This window comes from Xiphias gladius, chromosome 6 (assembly GCF_016859285.1).
Source record: "Xiphias gladius isolate SHS-SW01 ecotype Sanya breed wild chromosome 6, ASM1685928v1, whole genome shotgun sequence".
Lineage (NCBI taxonomy): Eukaryota > Metazoa > Chordata > Actinopteri > Istiophoriformes > Xiphiidae > Xiphias > Xiphias gladius.
The window spans coordinates 9,472,638-9,497,120 of record NC_053405.1 but is presented as its reverse complement, the minus strand read 5'-3'; the positions used below and the strand labels follow the sequence as shown (position 1 = coordinate 9,497,120).

The following is a 24,483-nucleotide window of genomic DNA, read 5'->3' as shown; positions in this document are numbered from 1 at the left end:
TTTGGGAACCACTGGACTAAACTACCTAACTGTGTATAAAGTACTTACAACTAGCTCCACCTTGATCAGCTACAACAGTAAAATACTACTTTCTACCCCAGTATTAACAGTCTTAATAATTTTAGGTAGAATCAGATTTCAGTCATAGTGGACATTTTACTTTGCAAGTACGTTTACGTTTGATACTCTTAGGGCTGCAACTAACTGGACATTTCTTTATTGATTAATCTGCTGATTTCTTGAGTAATCGATTACTTGTTCAGTCCATGTAATGTCAACAAGTAGTTAAAGATGCCCACTCAAACTTCCCACAGTTCAAGGTGACATCTTAAAATAGGTTGTATTGTTTGTCAATCAGTTCAAAACTCAGAGATATTTTATAAACTGTCATATATGACAAAGAAAAGCAGCACATTTTTTCACATTTGAGAAGCTAAAACCAGCCAATGATAAATCCATTATCAAAATAGTTCCTAATTAATTTTCTTCAATTGGTTAACTGATTAATAGACTAATTGTTGCATCTCTAATACATTTGACACATGATACTTTTGAACTTTTACATATTATTTATTTTAAATTGTTTGTGGAGAACCAGTGCTTCTCACAGTGTTGACTGGCTTTCAGTCATCTGAAAGTCATCTGAAAGCCAGGCGACTGACTGAAATCTATACACCATACTCACTGCGCTCAGTTCAGACTCAGTTGTGTAGCAGGGTGGGGAATAATAACAATAAGAACTTTACTTGTATATAACTTTTCAAAAGCAAGCTGCAAAGTGCTTTACAGAGACACAAAACCAAGAAAATACCTGATAAAATAAATACATAATAAAATAATAAGTAATAGAAAAAAGGTGTTTTATACCAATAAAGATCTAAGTATTTTGTCTCATTCAAGTCTAAATTTTAGATCTTAAATGTACGAGAATTTTAAAATCCTTGTATTTGTAGTTTTACATGAGTAAAGGATCTGACTACTTCTTCCATCGCTGCATAGTAAGCCATATTAAATTGCATAAGTATTTCATAATGTTACCGATACTGCATTTACAACACTGATAGTAACAGCTAAAATACGATACCCATACAGTCGGATTAATCAATTAGCATCAAGTGCATTTTACAATTGAAACAGAGCTGTAGCCATTGGGACAAGCCCGCTGTCACTCGAGAAAACCTCCAGTAAATGCTTTAATTGTATTTGCAGCTCGGGGGCTGCCCCGCCTCTCGAGTGTTCTGATTGGTCCCTTTCAAGGGTGCTTAAATTTACCGCTCCCTGATTGGCTAAAACAGCTTTCTGTTTTGGTAGCCTTCCAGCGGCCGTCTAGGGGAGGGGAGCCGTCTACCTTCCGCTACTGGGCTGGATTGACACACAATGAGGAGCAGAGGCTGGAGAGACGCTCCACAAACGCCGCTGTAAATAAATACAACAATCACTGAGGCCAGAGAAACATGGAGAACCAGGTACAGTGGCTTTTGTGTCTCCTTATGGAATCTGAACTTTTCACGGCGAAAATGGCAGCAGGCTGCGCACTGGCAGGGCAGGAATGAATCCTCTGTTCTGGTCGCCAGAAGAAAAAAAGCTCCTGCTGCTAATGAACTCGTAGTTGTTTGGCTCTGGAGCTATGCTAGCTGGGCACTCATACATCGGTATTTACCGCTAGCTAGCTTCAGTCTACCACACCATTCAGCACCGCTGCATAGCTGTAGCCACAACCAGGCACACAAAGAGATTCACACCTGGTGTTTCTTCTGCTCTGCTGTGTTTTTTTTTAAAAAGGCGCATGCCCTCAACTGAACACTCTGAGGACCAATTTGAGTCGAGGTTTTGTGTAGCTAGGCTAATCTAGCTAGCTAGTCTACCTATCAGGAGAGTGTCGGCCGTTGGCTAAAGGCTAAGGAGCCGCTACAAGGCGCCGGGGAAAAGATTTGTCCTCTCCAGGTTGGGCTGGAGAGGCGGGGTGGTGTCTCCACTGCCAGCGGCCTGAAACCTTAACATATACGAGGCAAATAAAACCAGCAGCGACCATAAAACTCCTGTAATACATTTGCATTATTTGCCAACAGTTGGTCAATGTTGAATTCTTACGCATCACATTCATGATTGTAGACTAAAATACATGTAGCATGGTGGAGAGGCTGGCAAATTCTCTGTGTGGCAAACGGTGGATCCAGTCATGATGACCACACTTGCATGGTCCGTTCATAATATAAAGCAAAGAACGCAGAATATAAGGCATAATTTTAACGACTGGCACGTAAAACCTTTGATCTTGCAAGATCATGCCTTCACATTTAATACTTCTGCATGTGCAAATTTATACAGGTAAGATTTATATCGTCATAAAAAGCTACATGATTTATTTTGCAGAAAACAGAAGTGATGAAACAAATTACATATCTACTAACCGTAAGGGAGATATTGCTTTAGAATGGGTTACTCACTAAATGGCTGAGGTTATTCAGGACTAGATTTCAGATGGGTAGGCCAAACACCCATGGAAAGTGGCTCAGCCACTTTCTTGGAACTCTTCCCCATTCAGTGTTGGTCCCTTTGAAGTTCTAACTACATCTGTGAATGTGCATCTAGAGGAAGTCTTCTGTTACAAGATTAAAGGATAGTCAAGTTTTACTTCTGTGATGAATGTTACCTATGTTACATGTGGAAGATTTGAATTAGATTTTTAATTCTTACTACACAAATATATACACAATTGCCAGTTTATTGGCTAAAAATGTAGCTAAAAATAATGCAGTCTCATACAGCAGCTTTGCAATGAAACCTACCTCCATGAATGTTATAACGTTTAGTTGTTGTTAAAACTATTTTAGAGAGGCGTTGATTCAGATGCATGCTTTATGGCATTGAATTGAATTGCTGTATAGTAGGAGATATTATTCAATATGACAATACTGTAACAGGTAATATTTTGTCAACCCTCACTGATAAAAATGACTTTATTCCCCTCATGAAATGAAGTTTTTTTGTTGTTGATTTTTTCTTTGCAGGGATTTTATCTTAGATAGCATACATTTTACCCAGGTGTACCTGATAAAGTGGTACATCTGGAGTGTATACAATTTGCAGTGTTGATCAGCCTCATATTAGTCTGTCAGATTAAGAGTAGAGATCATGGAGATTTCTGTGTATAAACACTGCAGTTGGGATGACAGGATGTGTGGTCATGCAGCCTTTCGTACTCCCTCTCAGTCATTCACACACCCTATTTGCAATACTTGCTGTTTTCCTTGGGTGCTGCAGATAGGCTATTTATGACACCCCTGTGGCTCTCCAGGATTTACCATTTTCCAATACAAGTAACTTTTTCAGCCTAGAGCTTCATCAAACACAACTGTTGTCTTGATTGTTTGTGTGTCCTCTTCTAGGGAAGCTTTCTGACTTTTCATTTCAGTCATTTATTAGCTGGAAGAGATTAACATGGTCATGAGGGGTGTTATTTACATGGCAGCTGGGAGTTCATTGTTTTCATGGGAGCCACTGCGTCTGCCAAAATTTGTATTTCCCCTCAATTGGAGCACTGTGTATGAGAAAGAGAGAGAGGTTATGCACACATCATCTCAATGTTAGTGGCTTTGTGTGATTTGTTTTTGTATCCCCTTTGTGGCCTTTAGTGGAAGATAGCAAAATAAATGTGTTGCCATTAGTAATTTTGTCCATCTGATATTAGTACAATTGAATGATTGAGAAACAGGACCATTGTTTTTTAGAGGTATGTCCCCATTTAGGCAGTTTGACACAGTTCACTTGATGTCCTTCTCCATCAGTATTGTTCTCATTTTATGTCTTCATCCACAGCTTCCTAATGCCTCCTGGGCTCTTAATTGTTTGATTATAGATAGAAATTATAGTCTGTAGTTAGATTTTTAAGATTATGTTTCTGAACATCTCTGGTGTTTCTCGAATGTTACTTTGTTTCATATTTTTACAAACAGTTTTACTCACTTCAGCTCATGCCAGTCTCTGTCAGTATAGTTTTCTTTACCTATCTGTATTTTCACAAAGTGAAAGATTAATCAGTTAATATACAATCTGATCTACAGAGGATTAATCTGCAACTGTAGTAATTTTTCCTATCAAAAATATCAAACATTTGCTTTTTTTCAGCTTCTAAAATGTGAGCAGTTGCTACTTGTCTTTGTGTTTATATGATTTTAAATTTAAAATCTTTGGGTTTTGGACTGTTTGTCAGACAAAACAAGACATTAGAAGACGTCAACTTGGTCTTTAAGAACATGTGGTAGGCATATTTCAGTATTTTCTGACATCAAACAAGTAATCAAGGAAATAATGGACAGATTAGTCTATATCAAAAAAGTAGTTGTTAATTGCAGCCGTAGATTAGTTGTTTAACAGAAAATTAATTAGTAATTATTTTCACAATGGATTAATTGAGTACTTTTTCTAAAAAAAAAAAAAAAAAAAAAAGCCAAACATTGGCTTTCTCCAGCTTCTAAAATTTGAAGATTAGCTGTTTTTCTCTGTTTTATATCGCAGTAAATTAAGTATTTTGGGTTTTTTGAAAGTTCATTTGACAAAACAAACATTTCAATTTCTAATTGTAATAGGCATTTTTCACTATTCACTGACATTTTTATACAAACCGATTAATAGAAAAGATAATCAACAGCTTATTCGCAAATGAAAATAATCATTAGCTGCTGTCCTAGTATTTTCCTTAGAGCTGAAACAATTAGTTGATTAATAGATTTTTCAGTCTGCAGAAAATTAGTCTGCAACTGTTTCGTGATCTATTAATCGTTTCAGTCATTTTTCCAAACAATAGCTACCAAATGATCTCAGGTTCAGCTTCTAAAATTTGAGCATTTGCTGCTTTTCTTTATCTCATATGATAGTATATTAAATGTCTTTGCGTTTTGGACTGTTAGTCAGACTGAATAAGGTGAAGAAGAAATCATCTTGGTCTTCAAGAAATTGAGATGAGCACTCTCACTATTTTCTGACATTTCATAGACTAAATGAGTAATTGATTAATCCAGAAAACAATGAGTAGAATCATCAGTATTGAGAATAATCTTTAGTTGCAGGCTTGGCATTTTCTCTGCCTCATTTTGCCTCCTTGTCCCTTAGTGTTTTTGCTTTTTTGGTAGAAATTACATCTTAGAGGCATTTGAGTTTATTTTTCATTTCTATGACATTTGTTGTTTGATGTTTGATGTTTTTTTTTTTTGTTGTTGTTTTTTTTTTGGGGGGGGGGGTGGCAGCTCACTGTGGGTGTGGTGGAGTCCCGAGTTCTGGAGTTTAAGGGCATGGCTGCCACAGAATGGCCGGGCGTCGTGCCAGGCAGGGGAGGTGTGCGTGAGAGGGAGGGAGAGAGAGGCAGAGAGAGAGGCAGAGAGAGAGGCAGAGAGAGAGGCAGAGAGAGAGGCAGAGAGAGAGGCAGAGAGAGAGGCAGGGAGAGAGGGAGAGAGAGAGGCAGAGAGAGAGAGAGAGAGAGAGAGAGAGAGCTGGAGAGTGCCAGACGAGCTCATCTCAATCCTGTCCCCTCTAATCCCCCCACTCAGTCCCAGCTCACGAGCTGCTCAGTGCCGGGGCCAAATCCCCACATTCTTCAGTCCTCCCCTGGACATAAAGTGCCTTTCTGTCCCCTCTCGTCTACCACCCACCCCTCATTCCCTTCTGCACTCCATCTCCACAGCCTCTTCACTTGCTATGCCAATCACCACCACCGCACCAGCACGGTGTCATTTGCGTGTCCCGTTGCAGTCATTGTTCTTGGCAGAGAGAGGTAGCCCTGCAATGTGCCCCTCTTCTGGACAAACCTTTTGAAATCTTTCGGCTCGGGCAGCTAATCATTCCCATTCCACAGGAACCGTCCCAACGCCGGTCCAGCTTTGTGTTTGTCCAGGCCAAGTGTTGCGCCTCTCCTCTTCAGTATTAACTCCAAACACTCAAAATAGAGATTATGAGGTTTTGTTTAAAGTGGAATTAGAAACCAATGAATAATGGGCCATTTGGATTAATCTCACTATTGGTTTTGGTTATGTGTCGGAATTGTGTTTGTCCATCAAAAAGCTCTGTCCTGAATCTTCATTTTATCCAGTTTTAAGCCATGATTTTATGATACACTTTTTAGATCCTTGTAGTTTTACATACAATGCTTTAACCGGGTAAAGGAATCAGTCATTGGAAGTTTGGATCTGGAGTAAATCGAGAGTTAACCAAAACAGCTATGCCCTGTGAGGACTGTGTGCTACTCAAGAAAGCTAACAAAAAGATCACTGATCTTATGGAGGATATTCAACGGCTTATTGATGAACTGCAGAAGAAAGACTCTCTTGACCAGCTTCATGGACATTGCTTCTGGGCCGTCTAAATGGCCAGAAGCCACTCTCAGTGCAGCCATCCAGGACATAGTTCTATGGGATCCCTCCACTTGTCCACGGCTTTCCTCCTGCTCAACACCTAATCATCAGTTGTCCTGGGCTGTAGTGCTGGTCCATGGTCACAAGAGAGACTCTGATGGGAATCCCTTACCCCCTCGCCTAAACCTCCTCAAGTGCTATGCGACCCTGTCTGACGACACTCCGGTCCACCCAGCTGATACTCCTCCTGTTCTGAATTGTCCTGATCTGGACTCCTCTCCAAAAACAGCGCCTGCTGATACTGCGGCTTCCCCTCCACTCGTGGCCAACAGTGTTCGGGTGGCTTGCTGCTCCACTGTGAAGCCAAATCAAAGGCCCTCATCCCAGGCAATGTCCTCTTCCTGTTGTAAGATTCTGAAAGGCTATGCTCAGACACTTTGGATGTCTTCCTTGCTCGGAGACAGCAGGTGATCCTTCTTCCAGTTCTGATGTTCCTCCCTCATCACATCACTTGCCCACTCAGACACCCCATCCTTAGTCGGCGACTTAAACACACTGTGTGGATACAGATCATGCACTCTTCTGCCATGAGAACCCACAGCCACCATCAGTTCCTTGTCCCTTCCTCTCCACCCCAGTTGGTTGGGTCGCTGAATGCTAGTGGCTAATTTGCAGTACACTGTACAGTCTACTGTAGAGCCTCCGGCCCACATGGCATATTTAGAGGTGTAAACAAGAACAACTCCTATTTACTGTTTGCCCGTGTTTCTTCCTTCTGCTCTGACATCAAACAAGTTTTGCCTCTTCCCATGATTGAGGCTAGGCCCTCTGATTTAGCATATTTTCATGTTCCCAGGCCCTCTGGAAGAGGGGTGATCTAGCTTTTTTTATATGTTAGATCTTAAGTACCTTGTTGTAACTTTTGGTAATTTTAGTTTTATATCTTAGTCTTCTGAGCTTTTATCCATTGTTATGCCTAAATATGACAGAGTGCTTTTTCTTGATGATTTTAATATTCAAGTATGTTCCCTTCCCATTTCCAGATCTCAAATTTTTAAGACCTTATAGACAATTTAAACCTCATTCAATCTGTTAACGGGGCCATTCATTTTAAAGCTCACAACTTAGACCTGGCACTCTCATCTAGTTTCTCTCCCAAGTGTCCTAATTTGGTGGATATGCTTGTAACTGACCATAAAGCTGTCGTTTTTAAAGTGCCACAACAGTTCTCTACTCCTAGTCCCTACTAATGAACAATAATAGTGTTTTCAACAGTTTCCGGTTTGGTTTCAGAGAACTTCATAGTATCAAGACAGCACTTGTTAAGGTTACTAATGACCTTTTACAGGCGCAGGTGACTGCTTGATTGTAGTTCCTTTTAGATTTATGTCCAGCCTTTGATACAGTCAATCATAGTATCCACTTACAGCGCTTAGAGACTTGGGTAGGATCCAAGGGTATGGCTCTTAGTTTACTACGTTCATATCTCTCCAACAGAAATTTTTCTGTCACTCTGTGTAACCCTGCTTCCTCGACTGCTCAGCTGAGATGTGGTGTCCCTCAAGGCTCTGTTCTCGGCCCCCTCGGTTTTCTATATACATGCTTCCTCTTGGCCAAGTTACTCACAGTCATTATGAAATTTATTGTTTTGTACTGACAACACTCAGTAATACATGCTGTTAAAACCCACAGATCCTAAGATCCTAGCCAATCTCACAACTTGCCTCTCTGATATTAAATTCTCATTGTTCCCAAATTTCCTTAAATTTAACGATGATAAGTCTCTGAGGTCGTTCAGTTCCGTCTGCCTAATTACATCAGCTCAGTTGGTGCTAATCTTGGCTGTCTGTCAAATAACATTAAGCAGGCTGCTAGGTATGTAGGACTAATTTTTGATGCTAACGTCTGTTTTGATGATCAAGTCAAAAAATGTTGTTCAGTCTTGTTTCTTCCAGCTCAAGATCCTCTTTAAAATTACGTAATTTTTTATCAATTGCTGATTTACAAAGGGCTCCCTCTAACTTCTCTATTTAGTACAAAATGCTGCTGCTCAACTCAATACCCAGACAAAGAGGCATGATCACATCACCCCTGTGCTTTCCTCCCTACACTGGCTCCCTGTTAGATTTTGAATTGATTTTTAAAATTTTATTTTACTCCAAGATCACAGTTGGTGACAAGGGTCGACTGGGCTTCTGCTATTAGAGCCCACACACTATGTAACACTGTCTAATGAACTTAGACACACAAAGGCTCTAGCTTGTTTCAAAATCTCTCCTTAAAATATTTCTCTTTGTGAAAGATTTTGGAAATGTTTGACAGGTTTTCACTTATACTCTTTTTAATTCTTGTTATTTGATCTTATTAATTTTATTTTTATTACTTCCTGTGTATTCCTTTTCTTTGGTCTTATTGTCATTTGCCTTGTTTTGTTTATTTCTTTTTGTAAATCACTTTGTAACATTGTTAAGAAAAGTGCTATATAAATAAAATTTACTGTTATTATTATTTATATGTTTCAGGGAATCTGCAGGCCTTGTAAAGTCTTAAAAAGAATTGAATTCAGTTTCTTCAAAAAAAAAAGTATTAAAATTATTAGTCTTAAATTTAATTTACAAAAGTCAAATATTTTTTCTAGCCTGCTGTTTGCAGTAAGTTTACTAATGAAATGTTTTTATGTGATTTTACCAAAAAACTGTCTTGAAAATCCTCAGCACTACTGTTCCAGACCTAAAATTAGTTTTCTTCATTGGTGAATCCATCCATCCATCCTTTTTATGCTGCTTGTCCAGCTCCAGGTCATGTTTAAGGATTAATTTATTAAATTATGAGGAATAGGCCAGGAAATAATGACAAAAATGAAATAAATATAAATAAATTTACATTTATTACATATTGCATTCGTTAAATACTTCTGGGTCTTATCATCCATAGTGGTTTTTATTGATATCTTTCACACTGGTATGACTGTGAAACATATTAAATTGCATTCGGTATTAAAAAAGCGGATGTAAAACTTTCCCTGCAGAAAACGTCTTGTTTATTTCATGAGCAACCCCAGTTAGCATCGTATCTGCTACACAGGATTCCAAGCCTATAACACAGGGCTGTGACTAGCAATTATTTTCATTAACAGTTAATCTGCAGTTTATTTTCTTGATTATTCTTTGGTCTTCTAAACATCAGAGAACAGTGTAAGTGCCCATCAAAATTGACCATCACAGTGTCTTGCAGCCCAGTGTTCAGATGTCTTATTTTGTCCAACCAACAGTCCCATACCCAAAAGTATTAAGTTTATTATCATATGAGACTAAGAAAACAAACAAATATTAACCTTGGAACAGATGTACCCAGTGAATTTATGGCAGATTTGCCATAAAACTCCCAGAAATTGTTGTTGTATTTTATGGTTCTGTATTTTCTGTGGCCCTGTGAGGCACCTTATAGCTCTGGTTTTGAAAGAGAAATCAAGTTCAATTACCTACTAACTTAATGAGTATTTGATTTGAAAAATAGTAAACAGTATTTTAATTTGAACTAATCAATCTTATAGACCAATAATTTCAGCTCTACATAGACGTACTATTAACAGTAAGACTGATTTATTTTAGTGATATATTGCAGGCAAGGAAGTCATGTGGGGTAAATGTAGTTTTCATATAAATGTTTCCCAATAATCCTAAATTGCAGCCCTAGTTGTTACATTAATTGTTCAAATTTAAATATCCTATCTTTTTTATTTCTTGTTTTCTTGTTTTTTGACTGACACATTTTATATGTGACTTAAATTACATTAAGATGTGATATCTTGTAGGTTACATCAATATAGACTTAGGAAAAGAAAAGCATTAAATTTACCTCTGCCTTTTTTAAGCAAGGAATCCACATGCATTTTAAACAGAAGCAGAAAAATCTTAAGGCATTTATTTGACCTTTCTCTGCACAACACAAAATGTACAAAGTGTACATATGGCAGAAAATGTTCCGCTTCTACATCTTTTTCAGTTTCTTTATCTAGGTAAATCTTGCTTCTCATCCTGCCCTTGTAGTTCATATTTTACCTATTTTTGCTTTTGCACATGCTCGCCCGCCTACAGGGCTCGTATAGTAATATACAGTTTGTTTAATGTCTACTCTTCCCTTTTCAGTGCACAGTGCAGGTGAAGCTGGAGTTGGGCCACAGAGCACAGCTAAGGAAGAAAGTGACATCAGAAGGTTTCACCCACGATTGGATGGTGTTTGTCCGAGGGCCAGAGACCGGCGACATCCAGCACTTTGTAGAAAAGGTTGTCTTCCGCCTGCATGACAGCTTCCCCAAACCTAAGAGAGGTAAGACAAGAGAGACAACAATATGTGAACACAAACACCTACGTTCAGGCCCACTTTCCCTATAAGAGATGGCAATTTTATTAATATAGCATGTCATTAACAAAGGGAATTAACAGTGCTTTAGATACTGCACAGAATACAGTAAGTAAGAAATACGGAATGAGACATCTAAAACACACAAGATTTTAAAGTTTGCAGAAATTAACAAGATTAAAACAACAGAGACTAATTGAAGATAGTGTAAAATAAACATACCAGATGGATAATGGTCAAAACGCTGAAGATTCAGTGCAGAGTAGCAGAGTATTGGAAAACAAGATTTTAATTTGTCTTTAAAGGTGGTAAGAGATGAGGAAAGTTATGATAAAGAAAAGTAACAAATTATCGCATTTGAGGAGCTTTAACCAGCGAATGTTGGGATTTTTTAAAAATTGTTGCAGCTTGTATGATTCTAAATTCTCAGTTTTAGAAAAAGACTGTGTAAGATGATCCTTCAGAGGTTGAAATGAGGATAGTCTATAGAGAGCCTTCATGAACAGTACCCTGGTGGATATGGTGCAGTGAATTAATCCATATGCTGTTTTTCTCTTTACATTTCTGGCTGTTTTTATAAATTTGTTCATTCACCATTCGTCTTGTAAATGCCTAAACATGTGTACAAACCCACAGATAATTTATTTGCATTGTTACTATTTTTAGGTGCCCTTGAATAAAACTAAGACGGGGTGATGTGGGTAACATTAATATCCTGACAAACATAACAAATTGCACATATATCACCATCTTCTTTTATATGAAAAATTCATTATTAAAAAAGTTCATTAAAGCATTAGAATGATGATCATCACCTTCGTGGTAATGAGGAATAAAGTTTGACAGGACTACCATCGTCAAATAACGTCTCATTTTTTGAGAGACTTTAGAGGGTTTTAGTTAATTAAATGATCAGAGCTTCAAGGTCAGCTGCGAAGGGAACTTGTCGAATCCCTAAAAGAGGCTCTGCCTTCGCACAATCTGCTGTTTCATCGAAGGACATTAAGGAATGGAACAAGCTCCCTAATGCTTTTAAAACATACATAGATTTCCATACTTTTTCCCCTAATGCCAAAAAATTTTTAAGAATCATTCTTGTCTACATTCATTTGATAGAGACACAGTGTCTTAGATTATTTTATATATATTGCATCGTGTTGGATGTAAGAATTGAAATTTGTATTTATGGTTGGATCTATGATTGAATTTAGTATTGAGTATTCGCTGTTTTATTTTAACTTTTATTTGTATAATTGCATTAGTTATAGTCGGGCTAGGCGGTATATTGACTTTTTAAGGTACATCAGTGTATTTTCAAATGGAATCAGGATGAGAAAGGACTGTGTTTATTGACATAGTTTGATGGTGCATTACATAACCCGTTTCTACCGTAAAGCCATGCCAGTGTTTGCATCTCTCCTCTCTTGCACTCTTCACACAACCCCGCCCCCACTCTCCCTCTGGATCTGAAAACAACTGAAGGAGCATTCTCAGAGATAGCAGTGTTTCCCATACATAGGCGCTACTTGGGCGGCCTGCACAGGTGGATTAAGACCCACCCAGGTAGATTCAAATCAATTTATAAAAAATTTAGGTAAATCTTAGATTACAACGCCTCATTTCACTCTTTTTAAACCAACAAATTATGGGCCACACACCTGTCTGATTTGCAGGTGCTGCAGTAACTGAGTGGGGACTAGAGGCTTCTCTGTGCACAGCCACCTAGCTAGCGTCTACCGGTAGTCTGCATGTGAGGCAGTTAAGTGTAATCTGTAAATTGTAGCAACAAAAAATAACATGGGTTACACTCACCCTCTAAACTGAACGAGTCTCTCCATGCACATTGGTCAAACGCCACGCCACCAGCCTGGATAGGCCTATTTTATTTAATATAGGATATTTATTTTATATCATTTTTCATCTACACGTTTTGCAGCTGTATATTTTCAAACAGGGAAGGAAGCCCCGTCTTTGCATTTTATTTTGATCACAGTTTGTCCTAATGAAAGTGCTTGTGCCGTCTCACATATGGCTTTGACTTACAACTGAACATTTAGCCCACTTTGTAGAAAATACCGAGATACTGTATGATTTTTGAGTCATATTAGTATTTGTGTCTACCTGCGCAGGGACTTCAGATAGAAATTAGCTAGTAGATAAATCTGGCACATCTTTTCTCTTTGTATGAGATTCATGATTTTTTACATGGTCCCTGACAAACAGAGGTAATAAACTAAACTAATAGATTTGTCTATCTCATTAACTCTACTATAATTTCAGCATGCCTTTATATTCATAGGACTAATGTGAGTGTAATAACAGTGAAATGATTATCGCAATTAACAACTCTTCGTCTGTACAGTATGCAAGGAGCCTCCATACAAAGTGGAGGAGTCGGGCTACGCAGGCTTCCTCATGCCTATTGAGGTTTACTTCAAGAACAAGGTAAGATTGACTGGACACAGATAGTAAACTGTAGGCTGCTGACAGGTTTATTTATGCATATAATGTATTAATAGAAAAGAAATTTAGGCTGTGGAGAAAAAAATATTATAGCATTAATTAATCTATCTGTCATTTAAATGAATCATTAAAGAAAGAACCACTTTATTCTCATTACAAGATAATGGCAACATTTCAGAGGTATGAGCACATGAGTGGACCATCTGCTCCTGCAAGTCTTCATAATATTAGACCTCTGGACTGCATCCAAAAATGTTACATCCTCCCTTTTAATGTGCAATTAACTTGTACACAGTGGAGAAATCTGTCGAGAAGTTAAAGAAAATAGTAGTGGAAGCAAGAGGAGTGTAAATATGAGCAACCATTAATCCATCTCCACATTTATAAGGAAACATCTTAGTTTATAAAATCTCAAAGAGCGTCTTAATGCCTTTTCCTCAGCTTTAATAGTCACCCTTTCTACAACTGTACAGCTTTTCTCAGGAATCTTAGTTGTGTCTTATCAGGGTGCCAGGCTCAGGCATTTAATGTATGTCTGTTTTATTGACCACGGTGAAAGTTCATTCTTTCAGCTTTTATTTTTGTTGAGAAATGTGTAGGTATTGAGAGGTGATTGTATGTAGGGCAGTAATGTTGAAAGACAAACACAAATGACTTTCTGTCACACATGCTGATTAATAGAATGGTAAAATTACACCAACTAACTTTATTAATCTTTATTTTGTTGTAATGCAGGAGGAGCCCAAAAGGGTGTGTTTCAACTACGATCTGTTCCTTAACTTGGAGGGTAACCCCCCGGTCAACCACCTGCGCTGTGAGAAGCTCACCTTCAACAACCCCACCAAAGAATTCAGGAGAAAGCTGATCAAAGCTGGAGGGGTGAGGCTGCCTGACACACTGGCTGGTTGACGGGACTGATTACCGAATAACTAACTATATTGTCAAAAGGACATATTATGGTCAACAATAATGCGCTCATTCTGGTTACTATGTTTGTAACAGTAGCCTGTATGAAAATCTTGCCTTTTCCTCAAAATATACCGGACACTGGATATACAGTACGATGATGTGGTCGGAAACCCGTCAATTAAAACTTTTCAAATCTTTCTTTAAACAGTATCCTAAATGCAGAAAAGTCTTAAAAGCACTTTAGTTTTCTTTAAAAAAAAAGCCTTAGAACATATTAAGAAGTCTTAGGTTTAATTTACAATTGCCTCAGATATTTTTTCTTGCCTGCTGTAGGCAGTAATGTTTATTATACAATGTTTTTGTATCCAATTGCAGGCTGTCGGGAGATGTTATACACCTATAGCTAAACAGTAAAAGTGGGATTATTGCAACACTGGAGTGTGCACACAGGAAGCTGTATAATCCTGTTTTTTCGTGGAGTTTCTATTAGCTGTTGTCTCTTTAATTTCAGGTATTGGTCGTTCCAGAGGGGGCTGAAGCTGTGTCCAGACCCAGTCCGGATTACCCGATGCTCCCCACCATTCCCCTCTCTGCCTTTTCAGACCCCAAGAAAACCAAGACCTCTCATGTGTCAAAGGTTGGTTAACTTTCCAACAAAAAAGGATCCTGTTCATCAATCATCTTAGTCATTTCACTAGCGTTCCTAGCTTCCTTATTCATTCAGAATATTTAACCTGAAAGTCACATTGATCATTCAAATTAAAAATATGGGGGCAAATTTCAAAGTAAACATTGTATACCCTTAACAAAATCATTAAATCAGTCTTCAGAGCAGGCTGGCTCAGGCTTTAAATCATTGGCAGCTGTTTTTAAGCATCTGTATGCATGTATGCAGAATTACTCAGCCTGATTATCTGCCAGGAGAGGGGACATATCAGGAGAAAACAGGAAACTGATCCCCTCACATTTTCCAGTGTTGCCACAGTTATTCTGTGAACCCTTCTCAGATCAGTACAATGGTAAGGTCTTCATACCAGACTCAAAAGAAATAGCACTGTTTTTTTGGTTTTGTTTCTTTTTTACTTGTGTAGCTCGTCTGGGTAAGTGAATAGAGGCTAACTTCAAGTTGTACTGATGGTAAATGAGCATATATCCTGTAAACTAAATTTTACCTTCATTTTGAAATAGACATTTTTCTTGAATCTACATTACTATTGTGGCAGTGAGCGGGTATTTGTTGAGCACTGGCTTGAGGCAGAGTTACTTTCATCCAGCTATGTCCATCTGCTGGCAGAAAAAGTCAGTGAAAGCCACCTCTGAAGACACACACACAGCTACTCTCTCCAGTCTCTGAATATGATAAAGTCTCTCATGGACATATCAAGTTTAATGGTTTCAGTTTTAAATCCTGTAAAACTGTTCGCTGATAAGTGGGTGGAGAGTGTGGAAATACTATCCTCTCCCTGTGTCACTGTGCCAGAGAGCTCTGTTAAAAGCCACTCCTGTGGCTCTAGTGGGTTTGTTTACATTTATCACATTTTTGCTTAAAAAAAATTATATTTGCTCAGTGACTGAGTGCTCTAGAGATAAGAATCTAATCTAATGTAACTTCAGAAATATAACCAGCTTAGTCCATAACCTGTTTGGCCGCTTCCTTGTTTGCCAGTGTTTGTCAGTCCAGATTGGCAGCTGGCAGCAGGAGCAGTGTGTAAATACTGCCGACACTACACCACTCTCAGCTACAGTTTCTCTTTTTAACTTGTGAAGTGGGGTGGGGTGAAATGCCCTTTTTTTTAAAATAAATTATTCTCACATTTTTAGCCGCGCTAGCAGCATGGCTCTAGGGATGGCAAAGGTCAGACTGATGGTTCATCATTTTTGTCCAGACAGAAATATCTCAACAACTATGGATTGCCATGAAATTTTGTACAAACATTCATGGTCCCCAGAGGATGGATCCCCATGGCTGTGTTGATCCCCTTTTGACACCACTTCTAGTGCCACCATGAGTTTGACATTAATTGTTTTGAGTGAAATGTCTTGACAATTATTGGATCGACAACCATTTCCCCCACAGGATGAATTGTGCTAACTTGTTTCACCCTTCACTTTTCATCTAGGCGCCATCATCAGGTCAAAATTTGAGTTAGCATGCTAACACACTAAAATAAGATGGTGAACATAGATAACACTACATAAACTAATAAAGTAATAATAAAGCGTGTTAGCACACGTTGTTTGCATTTAGCTCAAGGCACTGCTTTGCCTTGGTGCAGCCTCACAGAGCTACCAGTATGGCTATATACTCTTTGTCCTATTATTACAAAGAAAGGTACGTTTAGATTACTGTTTTTCTCTTCGATTTAATCTGAGAGAATTGTTATTTCAGTTGCCGTTCATACTGACGAAAAAGGCTTAGTCTGACATTCACAATAAATAATGTGATTGCATTACAGGCGTGATTGGCGAGGCCTGATTTAGGAACGGAGGAGGGGACAATGTCCTTAAACTCCCCGGATGAGGTTTTTGAACAGCTGAGCCTGTTTCTTTTTATGGGGCCTTGAGCTGAGTGCTTTAAGGGTAGTGTCAATGACAGTGCTGCTGTTTTCTCTCTCCAGGAACCCAGCAAAGAAGGAAGTGGTAGCAGCAGCAAAGGAACCAAACAGCACAAGCTGACCAAGGAGCATCGTGAACGGCCCCGAAAAGACTCTGAGAGCAAAGCCACATCCAAAGGAGACAACGACAGAGATGGAAGTAGCAAGAGTGTTCGCGATCCTTCCTCTTCCTCATCCTCGTCTTCAAAAAAGCCACCAGAGATCAAAGTGAAGGATGAAGTAAAGGTCCTACCCAAGGCTGCATTCAAGGAGCCTAAACTCACCCTGAAGGAGTCAAAGATGGAGGGCATGTCCCCTAAAGGAGGGGGGGCTGGGAGCGGAGGGGGTGGTGGTGGGGGAGGAGGGGGCGGGGGAGGGCCGACAGAGTCCAAAGCTCCAGGGAAACGGCCCTCCACTGTGGAGTCTCCCAAACCCAGTGCAAAGAAGCAGAAGAAGGGCAACTCTGAGGGGCCAAAGGGGCCAGCAAGTGGGGCCTTCACAGGAAATTCTCCCCGTGTTTCCTCCTCGTCTGCAGCTACCCAGCCCTACGCTGAGAAGAAAGCTCCCAAGGAAAAAGGTCGCTGGGCCAAAGTCAAAAATGACACACAGGAGCTGAAGGAGCCCAAGAAACTTCCAGAGTCGGAAGAGTCGAATTCAGAAGACGAAGCATCTTCAAAGTCAGAGGTACAAGGGCTAGACAGGAGCTTTCTTTAGAGAGCCAAAATATTTCTGACTGTCTTTTTATATCTCTTATTATTTTATGATGTCATGCTGTTCAAAAATGTCATCTGTGATCATTACGTTTCATCTAGAGCTTCAAATAATTAAATTCATTATCGCTTGATTTGCCAATTATTTTCTTGTTAATTGATTGATTGTTTAGTTTTTAGAAAATAGTGAAAAATGTTAGTTTCCTAAAGACCAAGGAGATGTCTTTTGCGTAATCTCCAATTCAAAATGCAAAGATATTCAATTTACTGTCACATACGACGAAGAAAAGCAGGTAACCCTCACAAATGAGAAGTTTAAAGTAGAGAATGTTTGGTATTTTGTCTTGAAAAACCGATTATCAAAATAGTTGTGGTTTAATTAATTAGTGAATCAACTAATCATTTCAGCTTCAGTTTTATGCTATGCTCGTTAATTTGTATTTTTATCCCAGTATTACTCAATTGCATTTAAAGAGAGAGACACGGATGTTTTTCCCTCATTGGACATAATTTAATTCCAAATGTTGGCTCTCAAATGTCTCCATGTGGCACTCCAGAGGTCAAGAACAGCATAAGAATCATCTCATGTATTACCTTGGGCTGGATCTTGAACTCAAGACTGACCCATCTGTCTTTTTCTTATCCCATCACCCTCCTCTCATTGACACGTCATTGTTTTCTTCTCCTCTTCTTACAGCAGTCAGCCCCTTCAAGTCCTTCCAATTCCAGTTCCAGTTCTGGCTCCAGTTCAGACTCAGACTTTGAGCCAGGACAAAAACAAGGGCAAGGTACAGTCAGTAATCAGATAGTTTCATTGGAAAGACCATTTAATGTTAGGATATAAGGTGAAAGATTTGGGTCTGTCAAAAGTTTTATAGTACTTTGGCTGATTGGCTAAGCTTTAAGCCTAAATTTGAAGTTTGTGAGAGAGGAAAATTGTGTTCAAGTATGATGGTACTTATTCCATTGCTAAGATGCTCTGTGTCTGCTAGAGTATCGTCAGAGTGAATTGAAGGTGTTCAGGTCAATGGTATTACAATTTCTGCGATTCTGTCCCAGGGCCTCTACGATCCATGGTGGAGGAGATCCAGTCAGAAGAGTCGGATGATGACGACAGCAGCTCAGAGGAGGAGACCCCCATCAAGACCAATCCCCCCAACCGCGACTCTCGGTCAGTGTCCCTAAAGACCCCTTTGGACTGTGTGATTTGGGGCCGTCGTCATTCAGAAACAGTGGTCCTAGATAGCACTGTGAGGCACATTTAACAATGGCCGATTTAGACTTCACCAACCAAAGACTGCGTCAAAAATGTCAGAAATCGATAGTTGATTCTACCAGCGTTTACAAAGCAAGTATTCAGAATGCTACTGCTAAAATGCATATTCACTGCAAACTCACTTTTCATGATGCCCTCGTTTCCCTGACTGCGACTGTGTCCACACACTCCTCCTATCCTCTTCATGAGGTTTTTTGATGCATGGAAGTGCCAGCACCATGGTCAAAGTTTGTTTATTGTTTTGCTAAATTTCCAAACATGAGAGCGGCACACATGGATGATATGAGTTGCTGATGTGTCTGTAGCCAAGCTTCCATACAAATTTAGCACAAGTTGTAAATGAACTGTCAGAAAAACGGCACAAGAAAATGTGAGTCAGTGCATGTTTCTGTCCGCTATTGTTATGTGAATATTAGGAGTTGATAAATAGTTGGTGGTGATTCTCCAGTTGGAAGCCATTAAAACATTGCAGAAGCGGAGGGCACAGCGAGAGAGCGCCAGTCAAACCTCAACCAAACAAAAACAATGTGGGAAAACATGATGGAAATATGGCATATTGGTTTCATATACTAATGTGTGGAATGTTACAGTCTCCACTTCACACAGATCTACTGCTTCATTTGCTGCCCTTTTTAGTTGCTTCAGTGGACTTTCAAATCAAATGCTTTGTTTGTCATTATTTATTCTCTTTGTCTGTTTCCATTGCATTTTACACTACATTGTACTTTTGTTAATATAATAATCTTCCCACCACAGCCAAGATGTTTTTTTTTTTTGTGATATTCCAGATTTTTATTTTGAATTTTCATCATTTCCACTCAGGTTTTATTATGCACAAATTGAAAATACACCTAAAATCAGGTGGATGGAAAAGGTCTGCTTACATCGATCTTTCTCTATTTCCAGTAAATTGTATCACTGCGATTGAACTGGTGTTCATCACACATCTGACATACCATCAAAGTGATATCACACAGACTCACACAGATTGACACCAAGATTTTATTAGACCCATCTCGCACAGTGTTGCATGCAGTGAACTTGTCAGTTAGTTCATTCTGCAGCTGCCTTAACTTTTCTCTGCCGACCTCCCCAATTTTTAGGTCTCACATCTTGTCTCACATCATCAAGTCTTGTTTACTCTGCTGAGTCTCCTTCAATTAAAGATTACTGGCAAATGAAGCCCATAACCAGGAACTGCTTTTTTTTTTTTTTTTTTTGTCTGGGAACATATTGGCATCTCATAATAATAATAATAATAATAATAATAATAATAATAATAATAATAATAATAATAATAATAATAATACAATCTCGGACGCATGCATCCAAGTACATTTCTGAGCTGTGTGACAATGTGTTCTGTCTGTCAGTCTGTTTGTGTGATTGACCTCTAACCTCACCCTGTCCCCCTCCCAGACTCAGCCTCGACAGCGAGAGTGACAGCAGTGATGGCTCGCACCGCCCCAGTCGAGACCCCGCCCCGCCCCCACAGAAACACAGTTCCTCCAATAACAAAGTGAGTAACGCAGACCTCTCATTTTACTGCAGTCATTCACTGACATTTACAGGGGCTGAAATAGTTTGACTAGAAAATAAGCATTTAAACCACACATGGACATTTACAGTTGTAGCCCAACAGAGTCAGAGTGGGACCTTCTGTTTACCGATTCTGGTTTTATTTATTCTTAACAATATTATTGTGTTAGTTTTTGTTCATACAGTACGTCCATTCTTCAGTGTTCAGCTGTCAACATAATCCTCGGCCAACATGAGCAAGACTTTCCTAAAGCATTATATGGTTTAACTCTGTGATTTTGTGAGTAAAATCAGCCAGGGAAATTTGTTTTATGCTTTTGAGAAAGCCATGTATGAGTAATACTATCAAAACAATATTAAACAGCAGTCCAAGTCAATCGTTTAGTCAGAGAGGACTCATTTGAATTTGAATACATGCTGTATTTGTAGTGGATTTTTTACGTGGCTCCTTCCCAATGCAAAATAGCCTGAAGCCATTCAGCAAGCAGACACGCGTTTAAGCCCTGTACCCGGCTTCCACTTACATTTCAGCTGTATTCACTGTTATTGGTGTCCTAGATAGTCTCATAGTCTCACATCACTGCCTCTGTCTCTCTTCTTTGTATCCTCTCTCTCTGTACTGCCTCTCTTCCTTTCCTTCTCTCTGGCCTTTTCTCTGATCTCTGTTCTGCAGGTGTCAGGCAGAAAGAGTCCAGATTCCTCGTTTCGCTCAGATAAGGTGTTGAAGAAGGGATACGACAAGGTAGGAAGGGTAAATCAAACTTTTTATGCTTAAACTCTCTCACACACATTCAGTGTTTTGTCATCAATCAATGATTGCATTAATGAATTCAAGATGCAGTATTGGACAGTGAATTGATCCAGATGTGCAGACAAACTCTGGCCTATGAACCCTTGAAGAGAAATCTCTTCTCTCTCTGTAATAAGATGATTTAAGTAGTGATAAAATGAAACTCTTGTAAACTGACCGTATATCATTCTCACATTAAAACATCTGCTGGGTTTAATAGCGATGGATCTTGTTGAGACATTAAATCACACAGCCTGAATACAAACGAAGGGGTCTTGCTTCAGGATGTAGACTTAGAAAAAAAAAAGGTCCAAAGTTTAACTATTGGGGTTGGTGATGTACCTTGGATTTCCTGGTCTGTTGTCCATGGTGGTGTATTTACGATATCTACAAATCTCAAATTAAAAAAAATAAATAAATAATCCCCCCCCCCCCCCTCACATTCAGATATTTCCAGCACTGCTACATTGGACCAGTAGAAACTTAGAGCTGAAACGAAAGCTGTGGGCACCGTGTTTTTGTGTCAGTCAAGTTTCTATACAGTACTGTGCAAAAGTTTTAAACACTAAAAGTAAAGTGCGGGTGCTTTCAAAAATAATGCCGTGAATAGTTTTTATTTATCAGTTAACTTCATACAAAGTGCAGTAAAGAGAAAAAACCTAAATCAAATCAATATTCAGTTAGACCACTCTAAACCTTTAAAACAACACCAGGTCTCCTCGATACACTTGAGCACAGTTTTTCATGGTACTTGAAAAGTAAGTTGTTCCAAGTATCTTGGAAAACTTGCCACAGTTCTCCTGTGGATTTAGTCTGTCTCAGTGTCTTCTGTCTCTTGATGAAATCCCAGACTGACTCCATGATGCTGAGATCAGGGCTCTGTGGGGGCCACGCCATCTGTTGCAGGACTCCTTGTTCTTATTGTCATTGAAGATGGTTCTTTATGACTCTGGCTATGTGTTTGGGCTCTTCGTCAAGCTGAAAGAATTTGGGACAGATCAGACGCCTCCCTGATGGTATTGTGTGATGGATAAGAATCTACACATCTAAAGCGCCTAAAACTTTTGCACAGTACTGTGTATATATACTGTATATAGCTCAAAATCACAAATTTTTATCAAATGGTTTAAAATCTGGACAACATACAACCTTCTACAGGGTTTCCCCTCAGAAAATTGGTTAGCTGAGTTGTTAAGTGCTGCCAATATGAGCAGCACCTGATTTTGACCAAATGAGCTGTTGGTCTGTACTTTCCAGACACTGGGATATATTGCTTAGACTTAATACTCTGAAGCAAACATACAATGTGATCAATCAATCCACCATTTGCTGAGCTAAATCAGAGATATCCCCATTATCAATGTAGTTACCAGATGAGTTATTAAGTACGAGTCTTTACCGTGTGCTGTACTACCACATATTCCCTGAAGCTTAATAAGCCCTATGATATATTTAAAAAAAAGTACTTCTGAGAGTAAAGAAGGTTTTCTTTGCTTAGGCGAGCTTCTCCATTGTAAAACACTCTGGGAAACTCTGCTTTTGTCCTTAAGAGGCCAGTATACTACGTCAGATGGTAAAATGGTAAACTCCCTCCCCCCACACCAATCCAACATCAGATTTGGGCACTGCAACTGGTCATTTCTTTAACTTTTCAAAAGCCACGATCCAACATTCATATCTACTTGATGCCAGGATTATCCAGATGTGCATAGGCGAGAAACTAAACTAGGTTTTAACATCTATCTCTAGCTCTGTTTTTTTCATTTATTACACCGCTATTTCTGTCACTTGTCATGTATCCACCACTTCACTGAGTGCAACACTGTAAAGGTCTCCCTGGTGAGACTGTCTGAAAATGCACACCGCTGTTCCCAATTTCTGCCGACATGTTGTATCCACCACTTCTTTTCTAGTATAACCCGACCCTTAGATGAAGAAAAATATAAACACGAAAAAAACTTTTAATGGAGGTCCTGTTCTTATTTCTAGTTCTGCCATTTTTCACCATTTATTCAAAAACCATAAAGGGAGAAAATCACCCAAAGCCTGGAAGGCTAAGAATTACAAATCAAGTTTCTGCACTAAATTTTGACATTCTTCTCTTGACAGTCAGATCGTTGGCTCCTACTCTTATCGCGTCTTTCACACTGTACTTACTGACTGTTAACTTTCTTCTGTAACATCCCTACCTGAACCCTGCAGGCCTACACAGAGGAACTGGTGGACCTCCATCGCAGACTGATGGCTTTACGAGAGCGTAACGTCCTGCAGCAGGTGTGTGTTCATGCCTCTATTTTTGCTTGATACTATATATTATTTTGATGACCATCATGCTATATTTTGATGTTAAAATTTTGATCGGAAAATATTTTGGCTCTATTCTATGCACTCTAAATGTAAAACAACTGGGTTAATTTTATTCATACCTGGAAGAAATGGCGACTGGCATTTTGTAAACTTGACAGCTCATGTACATGGCATCTGTTTAAAAAGAGTACCAAAACAATACCCCCCCTTTCATCTGTCAGATTGTCAACCTGATAGAGGAGACGGGCCACTTCAACGTGACCAACACCACCTTTGACTTTGACCTCTTTTCACTGGACGAATCCACCGTCCGCAAACTACAGAGCTACCTTGAGGCGACAGCCACGTGACAGGAAGTGGAAACCGGCATGTGGATGGCGGCAGCGGCGGAGGTAGACCCGCCACCGCTTTTCCTCTGTAAGGAGGCGACAAGCAGCTATTTCTGTCGCAGCTGTTTCACAGGCCTGACTGAACCATCAAACAACTACCACACAAACAGAAACAGAAACATACGAACAAACGCAAGCACACATGAAGACACACCACCTTTACATGATGCTGGCGAGGGAGGGGGAGGAGGATCAGGATCAGGAAGTGTGGAAGGGAGCACCAGAGTAGCTGATCTCCGTCTACAGTCAGGATTTTCACTACACATCTCCTTTTTTTTTTTTTTTTTTTTTGAGTCTGTGCAAAGCTGTGGAATGCACACCCCCCACTCATATTGCTCCCGCCTTTGCAAACCCAATACTTCCCCTCCTCCTCCTCCTTCACACGCACACTCCTTACTCGACAGAACACTCCAGTCCCCCCACGCACACACACACACACACACACACACCCCACACCCCCGCTGTCAGCTGGAGCTCATTTCTCTCTCGACATACGCTCGAGTCGTGTGTGTGTGTGTGTGTGTGTGTTGTCTTTGCGTGTGCGTGTATGTGCATGCAAACACTGCTGAGGTTTAAGAGGAGATGTTGTCTTTGTGGTTACTGACTTCTCTTTGTTCGTAGAGCTCGAGCACAAATAACAGCCAGTTTCCCTCCTTCCCCTGAACACACACATGCCAAACAAATACACATTCACGTAAGACTTTATTTTAACGCCCCCGTTCAGCACTTATAAGCACTATATGAACATTAAATAAATGGTTTATAACACACTATAATGTAGTTGTAAGTTGGTATAA

General features: G+C 39.5%; 1 protein-coding gene across 2 annotated transcripts; it reads left to right on the top strand.

The window, feature by feature from the left end:
- The first annotated feature begins 1,331 nt into the window (after positions 1-1,331).
- Positions 1,332-23,936, top strand: mllt1a (MLLT1 super elongation complex subunit a). Of its 2 annotated transcripts, none has more exons than XM_040129486.1 (12): positions 1,332-1,466; positions 10,496-10,676; positions 13,072-13,154; positions 13,908-14,051; positions 14,593-14,718; positions 16,700-17,359; positions 18,083-18,173; positions 18,445-18,556; positions 20,081-20,180; positions 20,874-20,942; positions 23,193-23,264; positions 23,519-23,936. In XM_040129486.1, exons 1-12 carry the CDS (start codon positions 1,455-1,457, stop codon positions 23,645-23,647), a joined length of 1,779 nt encoding a protein of 592 aa, XP_039985420.1. In that variant the 5' UTR covers positions 1,332-1,454; the 3' UTR covers positions 23,648-23,936. The 2 variants fall into 2 exon arrangements, with proteins under 2 accessions (XP_039985420.1, XP_039985418.1); XM_040129484.1 differs by having other exon boundaries at positions 20,874-20,951.
- The last annotated feature ends 547 nt before the right edge of the window (positions 23,937-24,483 follow it).